The sequence below is a fragment of the Gymnodraco acuticeps genome, unplaced genomic scaffold (assembly GCF_902827175.1).
Source record: "Gymnodraco acuticeps unplaced genomic scaffold, fGymAcu1.1, whole genome shotgun sequence".
In the NCBI taxonomy this organism is placed as follows: domain Eukaryota; kingdom Metazoa; phylum Chordata; class Actinopteri; order Perciformes; family Bathydraconidae; genus Gymnodraco; species Gymnodraco acuticeps.
The window spans coordinates 1,976,950-2,004,726 of NW_022990889.1; the positions used below are offsets into that span (position 1 = coordinate 1,976,950).

The 27,777-nt window shown below is 40.9% G+C and overlaps 1 protein-coding gene across 2 annotated transcripts in view; it reads right to left on the reverse strand.

Moving 5' to 3' along the window:
- The window catches only part of LOC117557660 (FERM domain-containing protein 5), a 53,354-nt gene continuing 25,577 nt past the window's right edge, over window positions 1-27,777 (reverse strand). Inside the window, exons 2-14 of one of the 2 annotated variants that reach the window (XM_034233584.1) lie at window positions 14,012-14,116; window positions 12,923-12,965; window positions 12,669-12,747; window positions 10,825-10,922; window positions 9,591-9,714; window positions 8,348-8,435; window positions 8,116-8,204; window positions 7,469-7,532; window positions 7,259-7,350; window positions 6,281-6,355; window positions 5,326-5,394; window positions 5,020-5,126; window positions 1-1,020 (exon numbers count right to left, since the gene is read on the reverse strand). In XM_034233584.1, the coding sequence (XP_034089475.1) occupies window positions 440-1,020; window positions 5,020-5,126; window positions 5,326-5,394; window positions 6,281-6,355; window positions 7,259-7,350; window positions 7,469-7,532; window positions 8,116-8,204; window positions 8,348-8,435; window positions 9,591-9,714; window positions 10,825-10,922; window positions 12,669-12,747; window positions 12,923-12,965; window positions 14,012-14,116 (1,614 nt within the window). In that variant the 3' untranslated portion in view covers window positions 1-439. The remainder of the gene's footprint in view (window positions 1,021-5,019; window positions 5,127-5,325; window positions 5,395-6,280; window positions 6,356-7,258; window positions 7,351-7,468; window positions 7,533-8,115; window positions 8,205-8,347; window positions 8,436-9,590; window positions 9,715-10,824; window positions 10,923-12,668; window positions 12,748-12,922; window positions 12,966-14,011; window positions 14,117-27,777) is intronic. The other variant, XM_034233585.1, reaches the window with a different exon arrangement.

Here is a 27,777-nt window from a genome sequence, read left to right on the forward strand (position 1 = left end):
TTCCTCGATTGCTGTTTATCTCTTTCCCTTCTCTTGCAAATACACGTTTAAAACAATTAATGCAACTCTCCAGTCCTTGTGATAGGAACTGTTTAAACATCTCCAGTCCTTTGATTCCAGTTTTAATTTTTTTCCTTTGTGTTATTTGAAAAAATAAAATACCTGAAATGAGTTGAAATAAAAAAAATGCAAAACATGTCCTCTGGTTTTGTAGAAAAAAAGAAGAAGAAAAGAAGCGAAACGAGGAGGTGGTTGGGTGGTGGGGGGGGTAAATCAAATTGGAGGAGAGGAGGAGAGATCCTGCCTGGTGAGAGGCTGTGTCTGCAGGAGGAGGATGAGGAGCAGGGTTCATGTTGGGGCCGAGGCTGCCCTTCATCGCTCCGGAGTCCTAACCGTCACCTCAGACCCCGAGCGGGCTTACGAACTCTACGACCTCCCCTCACTTGTTAATGAGCAACCCGCCCACCCAGCGGAGCTTGCAGGCAAACCACCGCCTGAGGGGACAAAAGTATTCGAAATGGAACTGCTCAAATTCGGGGGTCTGGCGGATATCACGTAAAAATGCAATGTCAAGGTCTGACTCTGTGAGGATGATGAGGAGGAGGAGCAAGACAAAGAGGAGTCCGATGGTCACAAGGAGCAAACGCAGGACGCTCAAGACAAATTTATTCACCTGTTCCACCTCGCTGAGGGTCGAGTCCCCCCCAGCACCCTCCTGTGCGGATTTACCCTCCGCACCTAAATCTCCCCCATCCCCACGCGGGGTGCCTGCCTCCGACTCCTTCTCCTCCTCGATGCTGCAGGGCGCCCCGTTGGTCTGGCGGGAGGCGGACAGCTCCGCGCTGTGCTCGGACACCGGGGTGGGCAGCACGCTGTCGGAGGGGCTGTACGCCTCGTCAGAGATGACCGCAGTCCTCTCACTGGCGTCTGTGGCCTGGCTCCGGGAGCGTGGCATGAAATCCCCATGGGACACTGAACGCACCGGCGTGGAGTGGGCACTGTCACGCAACGACTCCAGACCTGAGGGAGGGGTTCAGGGAGGAAGAGCGGGAGGGAAACAGACAAGAAGAAAGGAATGTTACACAGGTTTTACAGCATGATAAGTGTTTTATAAATGTAGAATCTATAAGCTACTAGTGTGGCGTTCACTGACACGTTATACTGTAAATCTGCTTCCAAATGCTGAGAGGTAAATTCTGCTGTTTGTGCAACAGAGCAGACACACAGTTATGGAATGCTCTTCTATAGTATAGTATAGTCTATACAGTCTCTAGTAGTTTCATAGAAAGCTCATGAGCTGATGTGATGCCTTATCATCCTCCCTAATGGAGGAGATCATCATGTTTCACTTGTACTGGAAGTGTAGAGTTTAACCGCAGAGAATACAAGTTAGTTAAAAAGCTAGTTAAGATAGCCAACATCGTCTTTATCTCGACTCTATCGGAGTCCTTATCCTTAAAAATAAAAAGAGATTACAGCCATGATCCTACTTTAGATATTAGATGACTTGATATGTCTCGGTTGTGTTAAATACTTGTAAAGGAACGCTTGACCTTTAAACAGAGCTGCAATGAAACATAAATACAAACCAGAAGGATCAAGGATATGCTTACATACCATTCTGTGTTAAAACCACACTGACAAGCCCTGTTCTAGAAAAACAAATATCACAATATTTTTTGACCAAATAGCTTGATATCGATTTTGCTAAAACATTGCAGGGTTCACTCTTGTGCTTTGAAGAAATATTTTAAAAGCACAAAAATGGGATTTTTGATAAATAATCATCAGTAATTATGACATAATGACTAACTGGGAAATAATTGAAGCGCTAGAACAGTCTGCTACATTTACTAAATTAATTCACTTTACTATATCTATATTGTGAAGTTAAACTTCTGTTGTTGCAATGTTGAGGTAGAATGAAGGAGTCTGGAACGTCGTTAGCCAAAGCACTGAGAGTTTATTGAACACAGTACAACAATACGGCCGGGAGGTCACTTGGTTTCACACTCTCCTGTGCCTCCACCAAATCATCTCTGACCCGAAAAGAACCACAGCACGCATCAACATGAGGAGAGGCGGGCTCTCAGAAACCCGCGTTTACCTAATCAATAGCAGATGTGAGGCAATAATCTGCTTGTCACAAAGAAATGCAGGCAGGCCTGGACCCTTCCCCCACAGGATATGGGAGAAGCGTTTGACCTGTGACCTCAACCTACAGAGGAGTTTTTGACTGATACTACAACAGATGTTTGCAGTATCACAGATTCTAATAAACTGTAAGAAACTCTATAATCAAGATCAGAGTAAAATATTCTCTTACATATATAATATAACAATATCTATATAATATTGAAGTAGCCATAACCTGTCAACATTGGCTGCGAGGACATCCCTTTCCAATGTTATTCAATATAACAGGAGAGGGGTTCTTTAAATCCACAGTCTTGTCAATTTTTGCAATGTTCAGCTGAAATGATATGACTAAATATATGTGGCCTGCAAACATGTTTAACAGAGCTAGTTAGCCGTAGTGTTTTGCATAAACACTGAGCAGTTGAAGCAACCAAAAATTGTCGCATTTTGAAAAATGTAAATCAACACGCTTTTATCAACACCAAACAGTCAAAGACTACCAACCAAAAGGAAATGGCAGGCAAACATATTTTAAATCCACAAGAATGAGCTAGATAATATATTATTTTACTGTATATGCCATTTGATATTGTGATGAAGGAAAGTCTGTATATGGATAAATAGCAAGACTGGTATAACTGTTAAGGCCAATTGCATCAGATGTAACATCCAACAAATCAAAATACTTCATGAAATTGAAACTAAAATCATACATAACTTAAAAAAAGTCATAAAACAGTGACGCTTATTGACTTGCAACATTTCCAACAAAGTTGATACTAGATATCAAAGGAAAACAGGAACTTCCCATGGTAGAAAGGGTATGGTAAAACCTGAAATGTATATCTGCATATGTAAAAGTCTCTGTACAGTCCCATCTGCAGTATGAAGTGACAGTACAGTATGTGAGAGAGAGCCTCACAACAGTGTACATGTCAGTGAGGATGAGCCCTTTGCTGACCCTATCACATTCTCCAGAGCAACACTACACCTTCACTTTAATGGAAAAGATTCAAATTAATCTTTTGTTGAGGAAGCAAATCATAAAAGGGACTTTTTTTAAAACTGCAGGAAAGGTAGGACCGATTATGTCCGGTGCCTAAGCTTCTGCTGACTTTAAACTTCTGTCAAACTAAAAGGAGGCATACAGGCTGAGTGACTGTCAGCGGCCATCTTTACTCAGTGTTGATCTGCCACTGCTTACATTAAGCTTACCACATGAAAGCAACAAGCTGAAAAAACATGACCTTTTTATTTTTATTTCACAAGTTGTTAACTTTAAGAGAAATGCCAATAAAAACACTTCACCTCTTAATTTACTGTTTACTGGTTGAAACCAAATATAGCTGCAAGATCAACAAATAATTCAACCAACAAACAAAACAAACAAAAAAAAAACGTTTTTTTATAGCCCTCCAAAAGGCACAGACACACAGAGGAATGGTGCTGCTCCCACACCACCATTGCTGAGGCAGAGACTGATTTAAACCTGAGAAAGCCATTGCCACTTCCATGTAAAGCACACCGCTGGCTAGCTCTGGGATGAGTTTACCTGGAGGGTTGCTGGGTTGAACGGGGGGCAGTGGAGTGCCAGGTAGAGGGGTGACGCTGGCGGACTCCTCCTGCCCCGTCAGGGAAGGGTAAAGGGGGAGGACGCCCAGGGCCTTGCCCAGCATACGGGGCCCGAGGCTCAGCACGCGAACCTTCACATCCCGATAGCAATGGTTGATCATACGCAGGTGGACATTCACCCGGGTGGTGATACGGATCAGACACTTCACCATGGCTGCGGCATGCACGTGTTTATTCCGTCCTTATGGTCCCTGTCCCGGAGTCCAGGCCACAGTCTCCCTGTGTGTGTGAGTGTGTGTTGGGCCAAAGGGATCAGCCTTAGTTGCAGTTAGCGGAGAGGAGTGTGTGAGGTAAAACGGTGGCTTTCTGCAGCAGTGCTACAATCGTCACCATTGGTCTGGCCTGCTTTGGCCACACCCGGGCCAGTGACATACATGGAGCAGAAGACCCAGGGTATTTTCAGCTGGGGTATTAATACCACTGTAAGACATCCAGTCAGCACACACTGGGGGTGGAAGCTCTTATGGCTCTCTTGAATCAGCAGCAAAAGACCCTCAATATACACAGTACACCTGCTCCTGACATCTATTTTATCTCCCTGTACAAAGAGGTACAGTATGTACTTGAAAGGTAGAGTCTATCGGTCTACTGCTGTTTTTACCCAGAGCCATGGAGAATAGCACGCCTGCTGCACCCATCTCAATGAGGCCACCTGTTCCTGTTTGCAGGTGGTCTGAACGAGTGAGCTGCCACTGTGTTGGCCCATCAAATAAACAACCACTAAAGTTCACACACACAGCTCTGAAACTGCATTGAAGTGGAGCAGGCTGACGTACACACCTGCAGCGTGTCCCACCAGGGCCGCAAGCATCAAGTGGGCCAAATGGCTCAAGTTACAGCATGTGTGTGTATGTGTGTGGGCAGAAGTATGTTTTCTCAAGAAGGGGGAGGAGTTGGCACAAATTGGACTAAAGGCTCACTAATACATTAAAGACTTTGGAGCAGCCAGTTGTAACGCATTATCAGTAATTATATCTGAAGAGAGAAAATAACCGCTGCCAGGAAGACTGGTATAAGTATTAAGGTCAATTTGATCAGATTTAACACCCAACAAATCAGTATACTTCACAAAAATTATAGATCAATTCAAAATAATCATAAAACAGCAATGTCTGACATGTTTCAGTGTGTGAGGATGACTGTGTGGGAGGCATTTACGGAATACATGTCTTGTAAAACACACATTTGTCCCCAGCAGGTCAGTGTTTAGGCCTTAGGAGAAGTGTAGGAGTGCAGCTCAGTTCTTACCCTCCATAATAGAAATGTGCACGGCTCTCCGACGTGTGCGCGGTACACTGGTGAGGCGAGGCCCGTGGGTGATGGATGGACAACTTCTGCTGGGCACCAGGCCAGCCCTGCGGAGAACAACAAAGATACAGATGCAGTAATGTAACTGCAGAGAGATCACTACAAGTGGAGGTAACTCATACTGTAGCGTGTAGGTGTTGGGGATTTAAAGACATCTACAGTAGCTTGGTGCCTAAGAAAATAGAGGAAACCAAAACAAAAATCTGATTGAGGACATTCTGAGCTCTCGTGAGTTTAAAACTCTACCTGTGTATTTCTGGAGGTTCGCGTTTGATTTTGGCACTCTGCTCCATCACCTCTTTTGCCACTCGTCCACTGTTGTAAAGCACAGAGACGATGCTCAGGATGAGTTTCACATACACACACATACACACACACATTCACACACAGGTAACTGGTGTCAATCAATGCCATGAAAGCCATCACTGCAGTGGATGAGTACACTGCATGAGCATCATGATTGAATCAACCCGGTGAATTCAGCTTTGTGAAAGTGAACTACCATCAGTCAGACAAATGCACACACAGACCTGCAGGCAAATAAATCATAACGATGATCCCTTCAACAGTAAACTCAAAATGTAACTGACTGTGACTATAGTACACTAACAGTTTCTAAAAATTACTTGACATCCCTAAAACACAAAAGGGCAATTTTATCAAAATTAAAATCTATTTTCTCATTTATCTCTAGTAGTTTTGGTTTTCACAGTCCAGGTTTTTTGAGATATCCATATTTAACTAGGGCTAATTGTATTAGTATATAGGAGTTCCAATGAAAATTAAGCAAGGTTTTTGGATTTATTTATGGTTAAAACATTGAACTGTATCTACAACATTTCTTTAGCTGGATATCTCAAAATCTGAGCAAATAAAACAAAAACTGTAATACCAGGCTAGAAAATAAGTGAGAATTAAAAAAAATATATTATTTATGTGACCTGATCCTTTAATAAAAAAGGACAATGACTTAGCTATACAGCAAGGTGATAATGCTTCATGTGATCTCTTTGGTTTTCCCCTCTGTGTCCTCTTGTGAGGTGTCAGTACTATCCTCTGGGCTAAAGAACGCTGACGTAACAGCACAGAGGGCCAGGAGGCCACGTCTTCTGGGAACACTTCTATCCACTTCCAGCTGGGGGTGTTCTGCAGTGTCCTCCCCTCCCTGTCATCAGTCATAGTGTCTTGTTGTGTACTCTACCTGAAACGGAAACGACTGCCCTTGAAGAACAGGTTGCTGCTGGACACCGTGCGAACCTGACTTGACTTGTCAAGCCTGAAAAAAGAGAAAGAGAAATGAAGCCTACTGCAGCTAAACAAGAAAAACAGGAAGAATAACTACAAGTACAAACTTAAAATATAAACAATTCCTGACTGACTATTATAAGAATATGATCCAACAGTTCAAGCGTGAATATATGAACTTCCTGCCTTCTGGATCCCAGAACAAGCAGAAACTAGGATCAAATGCCCTGCTGTTAAATTATGCATGCCCTCTCCTCGCAGTGTAGGCTGTGCATCCTCGACTCCATACAGTATTCAATATGTTTATATTGTCATAGTAAGTGAGACATTAATGTTTCATGTTTCATTTAGCTTTCAATGGATTTGTGTGCTTCTCCGAAAGACATCTTTATCACATGTCCTTTTGCCTTTCAGTTCCTCTGACTCCCCTCAGCATGGTTTTAATGAGCGGGAGGCTGATAATCATCAAAAGGTCCCATCACATTAACTTTAATATGGGTGCTAAGCTCTGCCCTTCCCATACCCTCTCTCTCTCTCTCCATATGCTAACCCCCCCTTTGCACCCTTCACCACTCTGAAGCCAGCCAGCTCACTTGTTTTTTTAAATCACCTTTCCTGAGCTGCAGAGAACAGAGGGGACCAGCACTATTATTCATGGCCCGAGACAGGGGGTCATATCTCAGAGGGGGCACTGAAGTGCTTGCAGTCTCGTGCCAGCGAACACTCATTCAATAAAAGGTCAGGGGCAACTCACACCTAATTTTCCCCGCTCACAAACAACCCGAGGGGATTGGGCTTTTAAGGACAGCAAGATACCGTGATGGTACACAACCCGACAGCGCTCAAAGATGCAGAGCAGGCAACTAAATCATGACAGTGCAGGAGAATAATAGGAACATTGAAGATAAACAAAAGAAGAGATTTGTTGACTTACTTGTAGAAAGCTTGGTTCTCCACTCCACACTTCCAAAGATGCTTGCAGGCCTCCGGTGTGGGCGCAAAGTATGTCAAGATGATCTTTTGGTCCTGCACATTGAAATAAAGAGTATTTGCAGGAAAATATAACACACTGAGACAGAAAACAAACTCATTATGCAGTGCTGGGTTCCCTCTGCCCCCCAAATGCAACAATACTTAAACTCACCTCCTTCTGATTTGCATAAACGTGAAACGTCTTGCCTTCGAATTTCAGTTTGGTCACCTCGTGCCTGTCCAGGAGAGACCGTCACAGATGAAACAAAGCAGAAACAGAAAGCCACAGAGCTCTTTAAATATTCATGACAACCACTTTGAGATCACATAAACAGCCACGGAGCTCTGTGTTTGCCTGATAAAACAAATAACTGATAATATTCCCTGCAGACTGGGAATGGAGAATGAGGAAACCTGAGCGTGCTGAAGGCAAACAAACAGAGCCAGAATAAATACTGCAAACATAGTAAGTCTGGTTTCATTAGTGTAACAGGGACCTTTTCAGTTAAAAGCAGAAAGCTACAAATAAATGCACCATCTTGTACATATTTTCAATTCATCAGTAAAGCAATAGGCTGAATTCAAATCAGTAGGCGTAAACTGTTGTAATTAGCCATCTGTGCACATACTAACTGCGGGCTCTTCACAGGTAGAGGCAGATGGATTAGCTTTGTTGAGTGTTATTGTGCAACCAGCTGTAGTGCTGTTTAATGCATATTATGCCTGTATGTGTTTGTTTGTCTATCTAACTTCCTGCAAATAGGAGGAGGAGTGCTCTGTCTCTGGCTCACATGAAACAGTTTTGCATGTTTGGCTCACCATTTGAGAAAATGAACCCTCTTGTTTCCCTGAAGCACCACGAAGCCAAACGGCGTGAAGGCGAGGAAGGCTGGGTTCCCAGACACATCCTGGAAGAGAACAAATTCAAAGTATAACTTGAGCACACACATTTCAACAATGATTAAAGAAAATGATACTACATAATGTTTTAGCATTTGCTCTATGTTTGAATGTTCACTATCTAAAAATATTACAGCAGTGCTTGAAAAACCTTGCATGGATGTGGATCAACGCCATATGTCTCCAGCATCTGGGCTTTATGCAGGAAATTTCGCTCTGATGTTTCAGGTATTTGTCCACTGAGGAAGAGCAACAACACACCAAACATCTGTGTCAGTCTTGAAAGAGGACACATGAACAAGGCACAAACAAGTAATATAAAACAGTTGGATACATTCATTTAGAGACTGGAAGTATTCAGAGATAATACAGATTATACATTATTATAAAGACCAGATAAGGTCAAATTAAATATGTCATGATATATTTAAAAAGCAGTTATTGTGTATCTGGCTGTAACTCTGGTTTAATCAGGGAGTCAAATCAATGTGAACATTCATAGTGAAGCAGTGTTTACTTGGTGGTGAAGCAAGAGGAAACCACTAGTGGGCAGCAGAGGCTCATGATGTTTGTCATGTTTGTCGTTATGCTCCTACAGCTTTAAAAATTGAACTTTGTTAATGTCTGTCATTTTACTGTACATCATTAACACAGAAGCTTATTCACATTAGGAGTGATAAAACACTCATTAGTGCAAATAATAATCAGTTGGATTGCACATGTGACAGTAATACTGTGTGTGTGTGTGTGTGTGTGTGTGTGTGTGTGTGTGTGTGTGTGTGTGTGTGTGTGTGTGTGTGTGTGTGTGTGTGTGTGTGTGACCTAGCATTACTATACTTGTGGGGACCTAAATCTGTTTACACAGTCACGTGTGGGGACTCGCCACCCTTATGGGGACATAAGGGAGGTCCCCATAAAGGGAATCAATAATTTTAGGGTGAATACTTGGTTAGGGTTAGGGCAAGGGTTAGGGATATGTTGGTTATGGTTATGGTTAAGGTTAGGATAAGTCTCCAGGAAATGCATGTAAGTCAATGTAATGTCCCCTGAAGTGATGTAAACATGGTGTGTGTGTGTGTGTGTGTGTGTGTGTGTGTGTGTGTGTGTGTGTGTGTGTGTGTGTGTGTGTGTGTGTGTGTGTGTGTGTGTGACCCATCACTAATACCTCTAATAAACGCCAGTCAGAGAGCGCTTTTCCCTGCTTTCTGCTCATATAAGCGACACTCTGTCCAATTCACAACAGCAACAATGGTGCCTCATTACTGCACCTAATGACATAAATGCCACAGATAGCTTGGTGTTTGTTTAGCCGGCATACTGTAGGAGCGGGATTGGTATAGTTACGTGAAAACAAGAGAGAAATTGATTGCATGGTTTTATAATCTGGCTCTTACATCAGCTCTGTCTTGTGTAGGTCTGCAATCCGGCGCTCCAGCTTCTCCGAGTGTTTAGGAAAGAACTGGAACTTGGAGCTGTAACCTTCAGGATGCTTCCCAGGGTCGTAATTTCCAATCTCAGCTAGAGGGAGGATAAGAAAAAGTTAAATGTTTAACACATTCACACACAATCATGGGGAGTTAAAAAGATGACTTCATTGTTCAGCAAGGTGCATCTTTTGGGGGTGAAAATAGATGATTTGTGTTCCTTCGTGCCACACTGCACTCCCTCAGATGACCCTGATGCTGATTCTCTCTGCGAGGAGCTGACCATGCAGCCCATCTTTAATTCATCAGCCCCTCCTCAGAGGACCTGGCTCTCCTTATCCTCAAATGCTGTGTCTTCTGCTAAGCTTCCACCATCATATGTTGCAAATGTATTATCTTTTCAATTTACACACGGCATCTATTGCACGTCTGTCCGTCCTGGGAGAGGGATCCCTCCTCTGTTGCTCTCCCTGAGGTTTCTCCCATGTTTCCCTTTAAACTGTGGGTTTTCTTTGGAAGTTTTTCCTTGTACGATGTGAGGGTCTAAGGACAGAGGGTGTCATATTGTCATACTGATATTTTGTACAAACTGTAAAGTCCACTGAGACAAATGTAACATTTGTGATATTGGGCTATATAAATAAACATTGATTGATTGATTGATACTTCATGAGTGTTGTGTTTGTTTATGTATATATGTGAGGCAAAAGATGATAAGATGCCAGATAATGACTTCAAAGACTTCATAAATAATCATGGGCTCTTGTTCATTAAAGACTGTGGAAGTTATGAACTAATTATCATACAAAGCACAGAAAAGCCTTTTACTTTGAGTTTCAGATTCAATACAGTATCAGTATGGGAATCAAATGTAATGAGCGTGAAATGCTTAGTACATGCCTTAAAGCGTAGACAATCTTCTGTGTGCATAAAAAAGCCTGCAGGCATTTCCTTTGAAAGCCTTCGTGCTGTACATTTAAGCTTCTTTGGGTTCAAGAAAAGCGCTATAGAAATCAAACGTATTATTATTATTATTACATTCTTCATCACCTAATTCAGCATCTTTCCATAAAAAAACATATATAAGCTTTGCGAGCAGTAATAATCAGAGGGGTAACCTACAGAGCACGGTAAAACAGAGGTCGTGAACACAGTGTGGAGCGTTGAGTGGTGCAGGTCACTTCCATCTGTCACCCTCCATTACCTTGAAGTATGTGGGCAGCCAGCATGGCCGCGTCCGAGGTTTTACACAGCAGCCGACCGTGGTAGAGGTCTCTCTTGATTTGCATGAAGACAAGATATCTACAGAGGAAAGGACAACAGTGGTATGACATTCTAATGATATTCATAATACACCAAACTACTTGTACAGTTCTCAGTGAAAAGAAAGGTAAAGACACAGCAGTCTGTTGAGTTCATATTCCCTATGGGAGGATTGAATATTTCTTTTTGATTTAACTGAAATTAGGGTTTTGTTTTGGGGAAAGGAGGATAGGAAGGCCCTGAGGGAGAGGCTGCTACAGTACTGACGCTGCTGTGCTTCTCTTAAAGCTTCCAGCCTAGTTTCTCACCCAACCGATGAGATCCTGAAGCATGCAATTTACTCTGACATCTGCAGCATGTTGGTGACGACGACTGATTATTAACATTATTATCACGATCATTATTCAAGGAGAACTTATTACATTTCTTATTTTACAAACCCCTGAACCACGAACAGGATCTCGTTTGTTTTTCAGAATTAGCCAGCAGACCTGCTTGTCTCTATCTAGGCCATTTCCACAAAGACTAACACTGCTTTCTGTGCAGAGAAACACATTAACAAGATGCTTGCACTTCCCACGTTTCTCACTCTGCACGAAAACCTTTTAGAGGTTTGACAAATACAATAAATGGGAAATAATTAAACTGCCATTTAGTGTTAATTGCTGCAGATGAAGGCACTCACAGATATGGCACATTTGCAGAAGTATATTCACCTTTACAGATATAATAGTACAAGGTCAGTTTAGAAATCTGAAATTGAAACAGCGCCATCATAAATGTTACGAGTAACATCTGTGCTTTTTTCTACAATGACAAGTCAGAAATATTTGTTGAGAAAAAAGGATCATAATCATTTATGGGAAGAGCTGCATTTTTTGATGTCTATATTATTTATGTGGCATTAACAATCTGTCCAAGATAAATCTCTGCACAGTATGATGAGTGGGAGCATCCACTGAATGAACCTTGTATGTACTTGATTATTTACCCTCTCCTGCCCTCTGCGTTCTGCCCTCTACACACTCTCATCATCATGTATCACCCCGCCACCCCCCCCTTTTACTTTCGCCTCCTTTTTCCTTTTCACTCTGCATCAACACTCTACATGTGGCGCACATTTCATCTCATTACAGCACAGAGAGAGAGAGAATGGTCACCTCTCCCTTATGTCAGTGATGAATGTATCAGTAAACACACACACACACACACACACACACACACACACACACACACACACACACACACACACACACACACACACACACACACACACACACACACACACACACACACACACACAACACACACACACACACACACACACACACACACACACACACACACACACACACACACACACACACACACACCACACACACACACACACACACACACACACACACACACACACACACACACACACACACACAACACCACACACACACACACACACACACACACACACACACGTCCGTTTCAGGTTTCTGGTCATTTATTTATTAGTGAAGTGTTTAACTCTCCTCTCCGCTTCACAACTCCTCTTGAAACTGTGTTCTGTGTCATATTTATCATAAGCTTTTAGACAGTAAAGTACTCAGGCTTTTTAATTATGAAGGCCCATAAATAGATTTAGAAAGACCAATGTTTTCTCCGCGTAAAACTTTTAGAGCACTATCTGTACTACAGGAACATCTAAAAAAAATATGTTTCTTCCTTTTGATCAAACTGGAGCAAAATAAGAGCCGTTTCATCTAAAGTGAAAGCAACAACAGCTGGCCATACCGAGTGATTTCCTCCTTTAGCGCAGCAGGTTCAGGAGGGTAGAATTTGACTCTCAGACACATGGTGAAGGGAGGCTGAGCTGCAGGAAACATAAGCAAAACATTTAGGAAACATACAGAAAACCTATTAAATTAGGTAGGTAAGTTATAAAAACACTCAACAGGAGATCGAAGGAGACAGCAGGACTGTTTAACACAAGCAGATTAATATTCAATCATCCATGCGTCCTCTATATAAACGTAAACAGTACTTACATTTAATTTGTTTTGCAATTGATTTCGAACACTCCAGCCAATGCTGCATTGGAAAGAAAAAAAAAGATCAATGCAAAATAACAAAATACACAAAAAATCCTCTCTCCTCCATCAATCAAAACATTCAGGTGACAATTAAAATATCAGTTGTCATGGTGATCAGCTGTTATTACTGACAGTTTTCTGGGGAATCCTAGTCAGGCCGAATATGATGCAGTTTTACTGCACTGTTAGATAAATATGCAATATGCAAAAGCTGCTTTGCACATTAATATTCAGCGGGGTTTCTTTTGAAAATGTGACTGTGGAGGTCTCTTGAGACACAGTTAGAGCAGGAAGGCTCATTAGACAACAGGTTTAGACTTAACACTGAGCTGCTGGTGATGACAGTCTCACACTCTCTGTGTGTCCGCAGCCAGATAAATGTTAGCTTTCTCTCTGGAAGCATATTCTCTCTAAATATTTCTCGTAGGTTGACTTCTTTCCAACCCCACCCACAGTGTGATAGTGTCGGAAATGCAGCATCAGCCGGACCTGGCTCTTGTCTGCAGGACTACAACATGTGTGTGAACATGTGAATACTTCATGAATCCGGCAGTGCTACTACATGCCTCACAGCAGAAGAGCCTGATGGAGCTACCGTCCGTCTGAGAGGCTTTGTGAATAAGAGAAGCTGAAGAACACAGCTTTTCACTTTGGCAATGAATCAAAGCCAATCCATTTTTAAAAGTATAGCCACACATGATGTATATGGTCACGAAGCAACCCAGTTATGTGGGTATGAAGTCATTTTAAGTACACATATTACCTATTATAGCTTTAACACATTGGATGCAATGGATAACAAAACAAACTTATGGTTTCAATTAAGAAATGAACTATGTAATTGTATTATTAACAAGGCACACACTATAACCCAGGATAGTAAAGCCATAATATGTTAGTTAAATATAGCCTGAATACAACTGTGTACTATTGAATGGATATGCTTCTCTTTTCTTAATCATTTAAAATGCTTTATAAAAGAATGAAAATATTAATTAGCATTTAAGCACGCATACACACACACAAACACACACGCACACTTACCCGCTGCTTGTCTGGATCCACATATCTGATGCCAAAATAGTCTTTCTCCAGCAAGTTGAGATGGTGGCAGATGATGTCAAACAGATACGATCCCTTTGCATCCCGCTGTAATAGAAGAGGAGAAACACACAAATCAGCAAGTATACCCACAACAACAAATCAAAAACATATTTGGATATGTGTCCAAAAAAGATACAACAAAATAAAATGTACTATCTATGAGAAATCATTCCTGCCAGCAGACGGTACTTCAGATTTATTTAAAACCCTGGCAGAGATATCTCAGATTCATCCAATATTAATACACAGGCAGAGCTATCTGAAGTGTCTGGAATAAACCCATCCACAGCTAAAAGAGGAGCTCACAGAGAGGACGGATTAAATAAACTGAAATCTCAATGAGATTTTGCTAATACTCTGCATTTCCTTCGAGAAACCCTAGGGTTTAATGCAGCACAGAAAAGCCTAGACATCCTTCAAAGTGTCCAGTAATTATCTGATACCCTATTCCTGCTTGCAACAATGCAACTGCATCACAGCACCAACATATTTGCATCAGATTATTGTGTAGAGATCCAAAAGTAGCACGTCAAACTGTTCACTGCTAAGACACTCCTCTAAAAAGATGGCTGGATAAAAACAAGTCAAATGCTGCAACACAAATCAATGCTGATATAATTGGGATGAGCACATTAAGAGTGATGATTATAACGTGGCGCTTCCCTGCAGAGAGTCAGGTAGAGTAAGTGACAGCTCTGCGACTAATCAGAAGCTGCAGAGGTGTCACACAGTTCAAATCAGTGTCAGTCACTGTCAGGGGCTGGAATCAAGTCTGAATGTTAAAGACAATGAAACATGACAACCTCTCAAACTATAACATCATATCTGAAGCAACTCAGTATGCAAAACTGAAATGTTAAGCAAATGTATAAGACTGGATATCATTACATCAAAATAGCCTATATAGCCTATGTACAATTATGCTGTTTTGTGGCAATACACAATTGCATCTTTCCAGTGAATCAAAGGGGTTGGACAGAAGGTGGTTGTGATTAATCAGTATCATGAAGAAAGGAAAACATTAACTTTTCAGGACTTTTCCTTTTATCCTTCCAAGACAGAGAAACACCTGTCTATGTGTTTGGCTGGTGAACATAGTAGAGCATTTAGCAGCTGAAGAGGCAGATATTTCCCTGAATTGTTGGTGGAGACCAAAACAGAGCTAAAATACACGACTGCAAATGCTAATGTCACTCTGCTGTAACTAGATACCGGTTTTAGTTTCAGAAGGTGTTAATATGTACCTGTTGTGTACAAACTAGGTTGTTACCTTTAATGTGGCAAACCTCAATTGCTATTCGATAAATAAACAAGCATTTTCAAATTTACAAATGTTTGATAAGATTAATAATCATTTTACAGATTCTTTGATCAGATATTTTCTAATCTTAATTTGGAATATTGGTTCATTATAAAAGTTCCTCTAGATTTATCATACAGCCGTTAGTGTTTCATGGTTTTGTAGATAAACATGTTGAAGTTATTATTGCTTGAACCAAGGTATTAGCATTTGAAAATCATACTGAGTCCTTTTCACAGAATAAATCACGTGTGAACTAATGTCATGGTCATGGACACTCAAGTCTCCGCCTCCATTACGGCTGATGAGGAGGTCAGCTAAGGTCAGCAGGCCTGGTCACATCTCTCTCCTCCTTCCACTCTCTCTCTGCTCGTTCGCCCTGTGACGGCGAGTAGAAGTGTCACTGGCAGCACTCTCCTCCATGTCATTACTCATGCTGCAGATAAAGGCACTTCATTAGGACAAAGGCCTGTCGATGCTGGGCTTGTAGCTGAACCGCTGTGACTCTGTATCCAAATGCGGATAGGATCTCCGCTACTGGAGATAACTGACCTTTCTGTAGCGAGACCGAGGAGCTCCATGGGTGCTCGTTGCTGTCACTTCAAGATTATTCCCTCGTTGTTATATTAAAAACCGTTATGACATGCCTAATAATTTACAGTGCCTTGATCAAATGAAAAAGGACTATTCTATTAGATAGTACAGAAGATTGACAGGCTGGATTGTTATGGTGTGCTCAAAACACAGTAACATATGTAAATGCATTTTTAAGAATCACACACACATGCATAAACACAAAAATGCATGGTGAATTTTGCAAACTAGTATTTTCTCAAAGTTGTTATATAATCCTCTTACTGAAATGCTCTTAAGTAGCCAGGTTTCAACGGTTTCAATAAGCTTTTCAAAGTAATCAGATTACACAAAACCTGCGAAAAACAGTCTTTGAAATCAGGGTAAAAGATTATACACAATTTTACAGCTAGATTTATTTTGGTGAAAGGTGATTTTAAGTATACAAGTAAAGATATACATGTACAACAATCTGCCTAATCTAAATATATTCAGGTTATATGCCCTTAGATTTAAAAAAGGATACAAGAAAAGCTAAATATATCTTAGTTTTACGCTCATTTAAAATGTAAAGTATACTTTCTCCTGTGGGTTTATCATTGGGCTAAAAGCTAGAGGGAGCAACAAAGGCAACCACAATTTAAAAACGGTCCTGCATGCAGAGGACACACTGAATCAGGAAAGACATCTGCTCTATTGTTGCACGGAGAGAGCAAGTTTGTTAGTATTCAACAGCACTCCCACCAACAACCCCCCATCCCTGTCTCCCCCTTTTTCTTGTTCCCCAGTGCCCCCTACCTCTTCTCTGCCCCACCCTGAACACAGCTGTATTATTCCCCAGCTGGTCCCACTAATTAAAGACTGAGGTGATTGCGAGAGAGAAAGGATGTCCTGAAATGTCTAATTAACACTAATGAACCTTTTCCGCACCTAGATTGGCATCTTAATATAGCTCTACAGGAGCCCCGACAGATTTACACAAGCGTTTATTGGTTTGACCTGAGTTTTCAACCGTGTGGGACCCTGTTAACAACATCCATTCCTGCTGTGTTGTATTTGTTGAATCAATAACACCGAAACATCTGTCACCTCAAGATCTTTGTGACAAATTATGAGAAGAGACACATTTTTTGAATGTTAAAGAGGATGCATTTGTTCACTAAGTAATCACCTGTTACCAATAAATAATAAATACATCTGAAATGGCCTTGCCAAATAATGTGTTGCTTGGTGTTGAGTAAACAGAGGATAAAAGGTTATCAACGATAGTCACATGAGAATTAAAAAGGACTTTCTGACACGCCTCGGACTGAAAACAACACGGTGGTTTTCTTACTTCCTATATGGCCCCCAGTGTACAATGGGCACTTTCCTTTCAGATTAATCATTAAAATGGTCTCCATGTCAACGCAGGAGCGCAGACCATTAATAAAATATTGTATCACTTTATAGTGAGAGGAGTGGAAACATAATGCCATCGACTGAGTGGGACTTTGTGTGTGTGTGTGAAGTGTAAGGCTAAAGGTACACAGAACCCTGAGGTGATTTATTTGGTTTTATAAGTGGATTACGTTTTTTTTCTCCCAGGAGACTGAGTGGTTGCGCTGGTAAATGTGTTGGAGCGTTTCAGAGTCCTACCGAGCTGCTTGGAGTCATGACCCTGCCGCTTCAGCTGGGACTGGGAGCCCCATAAAGCCAACCTGCAAACTCTTACAGTTAACATGAAGCTCTCTTTGCTGTACAACCAAATGTGTGTTTTTCAATAAACTGAAATACCTGTGTTATGGTTCAATCCAGCGCAACACAAGGATTTTGTACATTATTATTATGCTATTCTCAATACAGAGAGGCAGGTTGTTGTAGCATTTAAATAAAAATGCCCATCAGTGATCTGAATCATGTTTCAGAAGTCCAATCGGGGAAAATAAATGAACTGATGTCCCCTCATAAAATAAGTTTGAAGCTGATAGGAGCAGGGGGAAACAATTATTGTCTACACAAATCAATGGAGAAAGACCTACTACAATGTCACAGAAATTAAACACAAAGCAGGTTTTTTGATAAACCAATTAAAAGCTTTGTTATACCACATTTAAAGAGCAATAATATTTGTGGGAAAAACATTAAAATTACGATCAGTGCGTCAAGACACAAAACACTTAAGTTATTTTTTAGATTTCCCAAGCTGATAATAAATGCCAAGTAATGTTATAAAACACAACTGTAAAATCACACATGAGAGGACCATAATAAACTGCATTTATGGGGTTACTTTTCAAACTGTCAACACAATACTGCAAATACACTTCTCAGGATAATGCCAGTGGCTAATGGGGTGGAAACATGGAATAAAAGAGTTCTGCATATTAACTATAAAACTCTAAAAACATGTTCTTCCATTAAGTCAAATCAGCCAGCAATTAAGTAATTAGCTGAGTATGACAATATAAGATTTCTGATACAAAAAAACATTATTAAACAGCATCAACCTCACAGCAATCCACTGGGCAGAGTAACATATGATAACATATTATACATTTACTGTACCCAGAGGTATCTAAAACAAATGGTGAGGCCAAATATGTCATAAAAGGCAATTAGGCATAATGGCTAAAGTGGAACCAATCGATCTGCACATGGACGGACATTTGCCGTCATTGTAGTAGCTCAATGGCAGTTTTTAAATAGGGTTATTAACTTATATGTAACCCTGGGCGGTGGAAGGAGACACAGAATATAATGGAAAGTGACACAATATCTTAAGAGTGATTAAGACACCGCAATGTCAAAGTGAGGCCTCGAATAACTACACAGCATGACGTGCAAAGACGAAGCATTTGAAGACTGAGCAAATATTGACCCTAAAAAGAGCAAGCAAATGTACGTAGAATATACATCATATTTAAAAAACAAATCTAAAAAGGATTTTTAGATCCATATTAACAAAGTAGGAAAGTGCAAGAAGTTAGCCCAGAAATGTGAGGAAATAAGAAAAAAGGAAAGCAAAAGATAGCTGTGGACACAGGCGACATGGATAATTGCTTTTAAAGCTTCTCAAGAAGATCTGAATATGTGAAGATGTGAGTTGGCATTTATGATTAAAGAGGACTTTGTGAGAGGGACTGAGCTAAATGCCGAGACGGCTCAAATCGTTTTTTTTCATAATTGAGATGTTTAGTTGTAGCCATGCTATGTCGTGGCAGGGCTTTTTAATAAATCAACACCATTATGACCAATGTTATTGTTCGTCAACACAAACATTAGCTGAGAAGAGTCGATTCAAAGAACTGAGCTCTACATTGTTTGGCAGGGACACTTTTGGAGGGAGCTTCATTAGTTACGTTATGTGATAATAGGATTTAAACCACAATACTACTACAAACTTGGCAGTGTTCGCTAAAGCTTTAGGCTATGGGATGTTTGGTAAAAAAGTCAAATTAAGACTGATAATTAACTGTGTGATGAAGTCAGTTAAGGAAACACATGCTGTTCATCAAGATTAGTAACATTAGTCAAGACAGCTGTGTATGTCTTAGCTTGGGGGATTTAAAACGGATTGCAACTCGTGTAATGGAGTTATGCATCATTAAAATGCATTATGCTAAGATTTGGAAGTGCATTGGATTTTTACCTGATGTAGGCACTTAACGAAAAGGATCACCAATCTAATTGCAATTCATCCTCTGGGTTGCGCCACACGCCTCCCCTTGTATAACATTGCATGGCAATCCATGCAGCATTTGTTGAGTTAGGGTTAGGGCGCTGAGTGGTGGATCGATGAACAGATTGACATTCAGTTTATAGAGGAGAACAAATCCTGTAAAGTCAATACAGGTTTGAACAAGGCTGGTTGAACAGTGTTAGCTGCATTTACCATACCATACAGTGTCATTACTTTCAAGTGAACGCATTCACTGTTAATAGTTAGCCATTGCAAACCGCTATCTACATACAGTAAATTACTACTGAGATACAAGCTGAATGTAGAATCAGCACCTGCAAAAAGTGACATTGATGAGGAGTTGTTTGTGAAGTGTGCCTTAATGATGCACCTTCCTGCTCGAATGAGGAACTAAATACGTTTCTCAAAGAGGATTTCTGAGTCATTAGTCCTTCAGCCCACAGTGATGGATTTCTCTACCTGCCTGGCTCTAATAGCTTTTCTGTGACATCTCGTGCACATACAGCTAGGCATTGGGGCAGCAACTGCATCCAAACATTTCCTACATAACCCTGCAGAGCTAGGCTTTGCATCTAAAAGCAAGGATGACACAATAACGTATACAGACATTAGATTGGTCTTTTGTTGGCCAGCTAAATATGTTTTTAAATGCATTTAACATATCCCTAGTTACTATACATTTTAGTGAGCTTGGAGTTGTTCCCCCCTCTGTACAACAGTTAGGTTTTCTTACTAAAAAGTGTGACAAATACCCCCCAAAACAGAATGAGCAGCACAATTGGTGTCATGCTTGGGATTAGCATATAAACAATGCTTAATTCTTTGGGAATTTGCACAGCTTTGGTGGTGACGCGCCAGTTTAGTCTCTCCCAGTGTATTGAAAGGCTGTCGGGCAATGACTCAGTGTCACTAATCCAGACTGTATCAGCCCCTCAGACCTGACATTTATTCTCATGCAACATTAACCTCAACATGAGATGATTACTGTTTTACGTCGTGCGTGCAGTGTAACCATAACCCCACCGGGGTTTAGACCTCGACATGACGAGAAATGCACATTTGAGTTGTTGTCAGAGACCCATTCACACGTGGAATCATTGATGTTATTTATCAGTGCTATAGCCAAAAGCACTGCACTATTAGATTCCTTGGCAGCTGTTAAAGCCTTTTAGCCTTGTTTTTTCATCCATGTCATTATTGACATTTAAGAACATTAGACCCTAACAGAAACTACACAGGTTTCTTTTTCAAAGCTGTAGTACATGATTTTCTCATCACTCTCAGGCTATAACTTCCAGTAAGTATGATTCTTTAAACAATGGGCCGAAAAGTTCACTAAGCTCCACTCTCATCCTCTTTCCCAAAACCCCTAAACCCTGTCAGGAAAAGGCAGCCTGAGCTTACCCAGCAGTCTTCACTACTGGCTCTTTCTCTCCAGACTGCCATGTCTAAAATATGCCTGGCCTGCCATTGGGCTTAATTGTTCCACTAGCATGATACCTTCTGTCTGGCACCAATCAGCTATACTGTGCTGACAATGAGAAACCTCTTTCTTTGAGAGCACACATTCACTGGTTTCCTCTCACAATCCCCTTCCTGACTGTACACTGATTGCCTTTTTGTGTCAGAGCATGTCACCTGCACATTTAGTTATTTAACTATCCATTGTCCACACTTTTTTTTCTTCTGCTACTTAAAGGTCCCATGTCATGCTTTTACGGTTCTTACCCATCCCCTTGTGTGTTGTGTAGCTTTTTCTGCATGTAAACGGTCTGCAAAGTCACAAACCCTCAAAGTATACCCTGTAGCGAGTAAAACTCTAACACAGAAAATACCTATGCTGCCCCAGAACGCCAAGTTGGAGATTTTTCTTTTTTCCATTTTTGTCTTCCTGAGTATGGTGACGTAACCATGCCCAGGTCCAATCCGTGGAGCCCCACACACACACACACACACACACACACACACACACACACACACACACACACACACACACACACACACACACACACACACACACACACACACACACACACACACACCACACACACACACACACACACACACACACCACACACACACACACACACACACACACACACACACACACACACACACACACACACACACACACACACACACACACACACACACACACACACACACACACACACACACACCCTTATATTTTCTCAGCTGCGGCTCCGCGGATTTCTCGGTGTCTCGCAGACCCCACGCAGCAATCAGGAAACAACCCCAGTAATCCAGCTCACACTGTCTGCAGCAGCGAGCCCCGCAACGTCCCGCCAACACGGCACCCAGACCCCACGCAGCATTCTCATCCGTTTGTCATTACTGGTGTCATTTTCTGGTTGCTAACGCCATTGTAACACATAATCACTGATGTTCCGCTGTAACGGTGGTGGACTCATCAGAACAGAGTGGGCGAGCTGACCAATCAGAGCACACTGGGCTCACAGGGAGGGGGAGCAGGAGCTCCAACAAGCCGTTCAGGACAGAGAGTGAATACACATACTATACAGAGATGCTGTATGTTGAGAAACTCAATGTGATTTTGGAACATTGAACAATGTAAATCTATTCTAGTAGACCTCAACAATGGAATTATGATCAGTAGAAATGGTCATGTCATGGGACCTTTAAAGGCTTTGTTGACACAAACATAAAAGCTGGTTAAATCTTTGTGTGTCACCTTAAACGAACTACTGCTGTCAGTACTTAAATGAAAAGCAAGACTGCACAAGATAGAGGGCAGAAAGAGCTGGGAAGGAATAACTCAGACAAAGTTATCTTTTAACTGCCAATTGTAATTTCCCTTCTGAATTCTTTGACTTTTTCTATTATTATTGAAGTGGGATATTTCCCAGCTGTAACCTCTCCTATTTTTGTAAAGTAGGCTGATTGAATGAGAAGTCACAGGAGAAAACAACAGTTGGGAATAACCATTTTGCCATCTTTTCAATAGAATCACATTGAATGCTGAATAAAAGACCAGGATAGCAAATTACTTTTGTTCCCAGCAGTTTCCTAAAAATACAGAACAAGTGTTTAGTGTTCTGTTTGGATAACTGAAGAATAGTTTTGTACTTCAGAATCAGTTGCAGCGCATTAAAGAAGACGCCTCAGGGCTCCATCTATGGAGATGTATGTTCTTGAGATTCCCTCCTCTGTCACATTGAGTTAGTCTAACGCGAGGCTTCCTTGTCTGAAACAGTCAGCTCTTCTGAGAACCTCGAACCAGCTTTGAGCAGAGTGGAGATGACAGGCACATTACTTAGTCTAGGGGTGCTTAATAGATGGCTTCAGAAGTCCATAATGGAGTTAAGATGAGACGTGTTTATGTCTTGTTTCATTGAAGGTGCGTGAATTTAGATAATGGTGAAATTATGGCAGACATTCCTGAGGACATCTGTTGTTGCCTGAATGAGCTTTGGTGTCATTGTTTGAATTGTTTGCTCAGGAGAGAACGCATTAAACAAATCGAAAAGCTTGAGTGACAGGCTCTTGTTGTCCTCAGCGTCTCTCAAATATCTGCAGATCACAATGAAAACAGTCTCTTGGTTTGGAGAGCCTCTTACCCTTTTGCATAATAAAGAGCTTTTGAACACCTGACTTATTTATCACCTCAGTGAAGGACATGCATAGATTGTTCAAATATTTGTACGTTGCATGAGTCGCTTATCTTCGCCAGACAGGTTATACAGATGTCCTACAATCCATGCAGCACATTGACCGATGGCTTTAGAAACATAATAATTGCAGAACAAAGCACACCGAAGCAATTATTTGACGACGCAAGTACATTTCCCATTTGCCAGCAGGAAACCACGATAAGATTGCTGTTGCAAAGTTATGCAGCACATTCAAGTGAGCAAGAAGAGACAAAGGCAGCAGAAACCTTTTGAGTAAAGCTTTTCTGTAGTGAGTGGGCAGAAGCTTGATTTTTCTGGCTCTGCTGATGAATGCACTTCCTAATGGAATATTTGTTTGCTCTGCAGAAACACCTGTTTTTCAGAAAGTGAACCTTCTGAGTAAGGCTTTGTTAGTCAACCAAAAAAGACTTGGCAGGCTTGCTCATTGATCTGCAACAATCTCCACAATTGCTCTAAAATACCTAGAGATAAACAGTATGGAAAAATTGTGAAATAATTGTGATGAAAGCCAAATCTGTGTTGTATTGCCCATTCTGTTCATAACATATATACAGTACTTCAAAGTTATCTAGGTTGACAAAAAACTTTGAATCTCTTTGTTAGCTGGACACCATGAGAGCATGCATGAAAAGGACTTCACATGACGTTCTGCTATGCTTGTATTTGGAGGATTTGTCCAAAGTTCTGGATTTCTAAATAAAGATATTGCCATTTTCCTAAAAAAGACATGTTGTGAAGCAGCGCTTCTTTGTAAACCACATTCAGAAACCCCCTCACTGTAGTGATGCCTGAATTTCCCTCAGTGAGCCTTACTTATGATGACCTCCCACATATTTTGTAGCTGCTTCTGACTCCAGCATGCCAGAGGCACTCAGCTTTAAATCCAAGTGTGTTATCGCCTCTGAAGTAAACCACTGCTTCTGCTAAATGATCAACAGCTAGCACCGTTGGTTGTCTGCTTGATGCATTTGCTGTAATGTGTATGAATCTGAATATCTGTAAATGAGCAGTACTTGTGTGGCTGGCAGAATTGCTGCCTAATTGACTGGCAGAAAGACCATTTCTCAGAGTCGGCACCCTTTGGCTGCTTTAAACACCTCCTGCTGAGCAGAGGGGCCCTCCGTGGTGCCACTTCACCCTCTGCATTGTCTTCAGAGCCCCGGGAAAGATCCTTTTCCAGTGGTGAATCCAGCCATAAAAATTCAGAAAGCTCTTTGGCCCCGGAGACTTGCTGCCTGTGCACACAGGCGTGAAAAGCCCACCACTGTGTGTCAACGCTCTAATGGAGGCCCAGGGGAGATGCAATCTTCTTAATAAATGATTTAGAGAGACATGGTTTTCGTTGAATGCAGTTCCACCTAGTTAAAAAAAAAGGGGTGTATCTGGCTGAGGGTGGGTTAGTAAAACGTGCTGCTCCTGTCGCTAAATTATGTATTGAAGGGTGGGAAAGACTATTTTTGTCTTTCAGTGGGGAGCAGCAGATCAGCACAGAGAGATGACAGAGTTGAGAATGATATATTTAGGTAGAGGCTGGAGAAGCCTACTGTAAGATTTTAGTATTTAACATATTTAAATGTTTCCAAACTTTATTATTGTGTGTAACAGAGCAACATTTTTAAATATATCTGTATTTAAATCAGCACCCATCTACTACCAGACATTATGCTAACTGAAGCTGCAAATACTAATCAATCAATCAATCAATCAATAAGGCAGTCGACAGACATGATTGGTAACAATTCTGATAATCACTTAATTTTTTAAGGGATTTTATCAAAATATGTTTAAATATATCAATAGCTTTAGCTGCTCAAATGTGAATATGTGGTGTTTTTATAAGCAAATTGGTCATGTCTGGTTGGGTTACTAGATATTGCAATTGGAGGTTTACAGAACAAACAATTCATTTAACATTTGAGAAAATAATCTACATTACATGATATAGTACTGTATTACTGTATAATACATTTATTTCTATAGCGCTTTTCTTGAACCCAAAGACGCTTTACATTTGGGAGGGAGGGTAGACAAACAAAACAAAAACAAAAACAAAGCCAAAAAGAAACAAAGAAACAAAACAAAACAGAAAAGCAGTCAGGAGGAAGTTGGTTGAGAGGGACATAAGGTCTATTTCCATCAGAGATACAATATTGTAAAATAACCTTCAAATGTTAGAAGCACTCGTTAAGGCTAATAAATGCAAGGCTCCACTTTAATAGGAAAAAGTAGGATAATATCGTATTGGTCACACACAATTGGATCGCCTACAGGGAAACAAAAGGCAGTCTTTGAAAACTCCCAGAGGACACGGCAAGTCCTTACTGTGTGTGAGAAAGCTATTAGGCCTCTTTAAACCCACTGTCATGACCATTTCACATTTGTTTTGTGTTTCTTAGGACTGCAACAACAGCAAACATGTAATCAAGTAAACCACATGCTTGTTCTAATTAGAGAGATACACACTTTCCTTCGATTAGCGTCACATGAGCTCTCTACTTTTAATTCAGATACTGATATCACACTGAGGAGGCTAAAACGGGCTATTGAGCTGTTGGCTGGGGATTTGGGGTGACAGCCTATTTCAGAGATTAACTGTAGTGTCACTTATGAGGCTTCAAGGATAGAGTCTCCCTAATGCATAATCCTTGCCAGTTTTATAGCTACATTTGACACACTGGAAATGTTCTCTTTGATCAATGAGGACAGAAGTAAACAATGTGGCCATCCATCAAAAAAAAAGAACTATTTTGATCACAGTTTTTTTCAAGCTCCTTTTGAAAGGACACAACATCAATCTTCCCATTTTGAAGCATTATGTTTGAAAAGACAGTATTTCAATAACACCCTCTCTACCCTGAAAATGTGTTTTGATGTTTTCCAGTCAGGATTTAAACCACAGCACTAAGGCTGCCTTTGTCAAGGTTAAACATGATATGAACACAGAGTGGAAACATTGCAGTGTTGGTGATGATAGACCTCTATTAGTTCTACATTCAACTTGGTAAACCACAGCATATTACTAGATGGAGTAAAACTGGTTTGGACTTTGTGACACAGAAAGGACAGGGCCTACTTTGAGTCCAGTCTGAGTCAATAAATAAAAATGTGGAGTTCCCCAAAGCTCTATTCTCAAGCCTCTACTGTACACGACTACATGTTCCCTCTAGCGTATTTTAAAGAGATAGAATTTATATCACGGTAAGGGCATATTATGTTCCCTTGTGGTTTGCAAAGAAAAACAGGAGATGGCTGGATGTTACAGACACTGTTAATGGTGTGTAAATCACCTGTATTGAGTGCTTCACACAGATTTTCAACGAGCTGACATGGCTTCAGCTTGTTCACTTTAAACTTGAAAGGCTCATGAATATCAGCACAAACCCTTCTGCAGCTAACCTTGTCTACTGTATAAGGTTAACCACAGGGAAAAACAAAGCATAACTTAATAAGATAAGATAGTACTTTATTGATCCCAATTTGGGAAATGTTTGCGTTGTAGCAGCATAAGAAAGACATGGCATTTTCAAATTCAAAGACTAGAAATAAACAAGAAAGTAGCAAATATACATGTTGAATTAACAAGGTGTTATGTATACATACATACATATATAAATATATGACCGATGGAATATTTAAATATCATCAATACTCCACATTTTTATTTATTTATTTAATGGGTTTGCATGCTCAATTAAAAGTTGGTATTTTGAGAGCAATCTCATTGTACAGCTTAAATGAAACCTCTTAGGATGAATCTACAGAAGTGGAGCAACAATGAGAACTTTAAAAGGCAGCTGTGAGAACTGTTTCAGCCTTTCTGCTCCTGTCCCAGGCAGCTTAGCTCCTTCTCATCAGGGGAGACATGCTCCTGGTTGTCCCACAAGGACTTAGAGTTATAAACCTCCCATGCAATCTTATCAGATCCATCATTATTTGCTAAGACAAAGAATATATTGTGTCTCTGTTCTTTCCAGCTGTTTTTCAGCAACAAACAACAAATTGTGGGGCAGCAGGTAAGAGGAGCATGTTCAACAAACGGACACACTGAAGGGATTAACTGCAATAAAGCATTGGTTTGTTGTCATGTGACCCTGGGATTTCCAAAACCATCACTGACAATTGAGTATATTCTCAAAGAAGCTTCCTTCAACATCCTTACACAAACCCAGAGGGACACATGTGGCCCTTTCTCTCCTTGTTATTCATGCAGTGTGAAATATATCCCCTCAAACAGCTGATCGGACAGCAGTCAACAGTGAAAGAGAGAGGAGAGGAGCTGAGAACAAATCCAACAAAAAACAGTAAAGTGTACTTTCACAGCACTGCCTTCATGGGGATACTATTGCTTGTTCATAGCAGAGGGCTTAGCATAATGTTTGTGCACTCCAGCCAAAGCATTAGGTGTTAAAAACATTAAAACTTTTCTCAAAAAAGAGCTTTGATTCAAACCCGTTTTCTGTCTCATAGCAACAGCAGT